General features: G+C 33.6%; 1 protein-coding gene across 1 annotated transcript; it reads left to right on the top strand.

Annotated features, from left to right (window-relative positions):
• Positions 1 to 318: 318 nt before the first annotated feature.
• Positions 319 to 2,412, top strand: LOC105778111 (cationic peroxidase 1). Its single transcript, XM_012601710.2, has 4 exons — positions 319 to 629; positions 1,261 to 1,452; positions 1,680 to 1,845; positions 1,935 to 2,412. The coding sequence occupies exons 1-4, from the start codon at positions 402 to 404 to the stop codon at positions 2,318 to 2,320; spliced, it is 972 nt and encodes a 323-aa protein (XP_012457164.1). The 5' UTR covers positions 319 to 401; the 3' UTR covers positions 2,321 to 2,412.
• The last annotated feature ends 457 nt before the right edge of the window (positions 2,413 to 2,869 follow it).

Raw genomic sequence — 2,869 nt, 5'->3', positions numbered from 1 at the left:
GTGGGACAACACGGTTTTGGTATTTTCTTTATTTCTTATTTTTAACTTTACTTTTTTTACGTTGAATTTAAAACAAAAATGAGATATGGTTTATAATAATAAAAAATAAAGTAATTTTAAAACAAAACAAAACAAAACATTATAATTGGCTCGGATATGCTTTAATTCTTACATAGTGTTTGTAGAGGAACAGGACAGATCCTTGATTTGTATATTCAATGATTTTAGCTGTCACCCAAATTAACCCATTCTTTACTTGTAAAACAGTTCATCCCCCTCCTCTAAGGCATGTAGGTCTATATAAATAGAGCAATTCCTCAACATCTATATAATCACCTCTATACTTGAACCCTTACTTTGCTATACATTCCTTTTTTTGATTTGTTGCCAATTTGTTATCCATGGCTTCCGAAACTTGTTCCCCTTCTAACAAGTTGAGATTCCTCCTAGGAATGGTTTTATTTCTTCTTATGAATATGACCACTGCCCAGTTGTCCTCTACCTTTTATTCAACAACATGCCCTAAAGCACTTGCCACCATTAAATCAGCAGTCAACTCTGCTGTGTCCAATGAAGCTCGCATGGGGGCTTCTTTGCTTCGTCTTCATTTCCACGATTGCTTTGTCAATGCAAGTCGTCTTTTCTTTTCTTTTAATGAGTTCCATTTGCATGTCTGTAATGATGAAATTTATATTCTGGAATTCGGTTATTATTACTACTACAAAAGATACAAAACAAAAAATGTCTTGACCGACAGTCAACACAACATATGATTGCTATTTTAGATGCCATCATTTTTTACTGTGTCAGAGACATTAGAAAAACTTGCTGCATGATTGTTTAGTTAAAACAATTTATTCATTTAAATATAGTATATTAAAAAAACCCTTGTTTTATTCTTTTGTAATTTTGCATGCCGTCATCATTTCACGTTTGCTTTTGAGAGATGTTACAGATGCGTCCGATGTTTTTACATATTTGGAGATACTCGTATATCAAACACAAATTGCACCATAAACTTAAAATTCATGTTTAGGAACATGATTCTAACGGTCCAGACAAATGAAGCATAAAACTTTATGAGCTCTGCTACGTAGAGAACGCAGGGTATTTCGTAATAACTATTCATCCACAATCTGTAAATAGTTTAGACAAAAAAGTATTTGACTTTGAACAAAACAAAAGCTGGGAAATGGTTTTAAAGAATCTAGCTAACATGATCATGTATGAAATAAAAGTTTGTTATGTAATGAATTGCAGGGATGCGATGGATCCATACTGTTGGATGATACAGCAAATATGACAGGAGAAAAAACAGCTGTTCCAAACAGCAATTCAGTCAGGGGATTTGAAGTTATTGATACCATCAAATCTCAGGTGGAGAGTTTGTGCCCTGGAGTTGTTTCTTGTGCTGATATTGTTGCAGTTGCTGCTCGTGATTCTGTTGTTGCTGTAAGTCAAATGATCTTGGTTATTTTACGGTTCTGTTCTCTTCGCTGCTGGAAAGGATAGTTCGAGCTAGAACTCGAAATATGAAACCCGAGCTGGATCGAGTCTTAATTTTATAATTTCGACTTGATTCGAGATAATAATCAAACTGTTCCAACTCACTTGATTAGGCTTATTTAATTAATCAGAAATGAGCTCAGTTTTCATGCTTCGATGCTTCTTTTTCCCAGCTTGGAGGGCCTAGTTGGACAGTTCTTTTGGGTAGAAGAGATTCAACCACTGCAAGCTTGAGTGCTGCTAATTCCAACATCCCTGCGCCAACTTTGAATCTTAGTGGTCTCATCACTGCTTTTTCAAACAAAGGTTTCACTGCTAAAGAAATGGTAGCCCTCTCAGGTATAACCATCAAAGAACATATTCTTACCAAATTCATGCAAACATTAGAGGAAATGAATGATGTTAATTTATGGGTTTAATTTGGTCAGGATCTCACACCATCGGACAAGCCAGGTGCACCACTTTCCGGACAAGAATCTACAATGAAACCAACATCGACTCCACCTTCGCGACATCGTTAAGAGCGAACTGCCCTAGCACTGGTGGAGACAACAGCCTGTCCCCACTGGATACCACAAGCTCCACATCATTTGACAATGCATATTTCAAGAATTTGCAGGGGCAGAAAGGGTTATTACACTCTGATCAACAACTATTTAGTGGGGGTTCCACAGATTCTCAGGTTAATGCTTATAGTTCCAACTTGGGATCTTTCACCACAGATTTTGCTAATGCGATGGTAAAGATGGGAAACCTTAGCCCACTCACTGGAACAAGCGGTCAAATCAGAACGAATTGCAGGAAAACCAATTGAATCCCCCCCTGCCCCTTTTTTGTTTATATTCCCCATTTTGTATACTTTACTATTTATCGGAATAAATGCATAATTTAATGCTGTTCTCGTGATTTCTGGTGTAACTTATCAAATTGTTATATTTCCTAACTTTATGTACAAAATAAATTATATTATTATAATAGTATTTTTATTGTATATTTTAATCAAATTAATTAAAATAATAATTAAAATATTTTTATGTACAAAATAAATTATATTATTATAATGGTATTTTTATTGTATATTTTAATAAAATTAATTAAAAAATTCATATATAAAAGATTTGAACTCATGACAGTAGTATTTATAGAATCTCAATTTTATCACTTTAGTCAAAACTTTATCTTTATTTCAATTTTGATATAATTTTAAGTTCTTTACACATGAAAAAAAATCACTCACATGGTTATATCTCTACTAACTTTAAACCTCTGATTGAGTTGGTATCATAATTTAATCGGACATCAACTCGATTGGAGAAATGTTTGAAATATCATTTTATATACAAAATAATTCGTAACATTTTAA

This window comes from Gossypium raimondii, chromosome 10 (assembly GCF_025698545.1).
Source record: "Gossypium raimondii isolate GPD5lz chromosome 10, ASM2569854v1, whole genome shotgun sequence".
In the NCBI taxonomy this organism is placed as follows: Eukaryota; Viridiplantae; Streptophyta; class Magnoliopsida; order Malvales; family Malvaceae; genus Gossypium; species Gossypium raimondii.
Note: the sequence above shows the minus strand (reverse complement) of the source record. Positions and strands in the feature narration are given on the sequence as shown.

Bases quoted from the DNA above. Each gene is read 5' to 3' on its own strand.
- LOC105778111 (XM_012601710.2), top strand. From the start codon at position 402: ATGGCTTCCGAAACTTGTTCCCCTTCTAACAAGTTGAGATTCCTCCTA. The intron at 1,453-1,679 runs GTAAGTCAAATG...TCTTTTTCCCAG, and splicing joins CTCGTGATTCTGTTGTTGCT to CTTGGAGGGCCTAGTTGGAC. The intron at 1,846-1,934 runs GTATAACCATCA...TAATTTGGTCAG, and splicing joins AGAAATGGTAGCCCTCTCAG to GATCTCACACCATCGGACAA.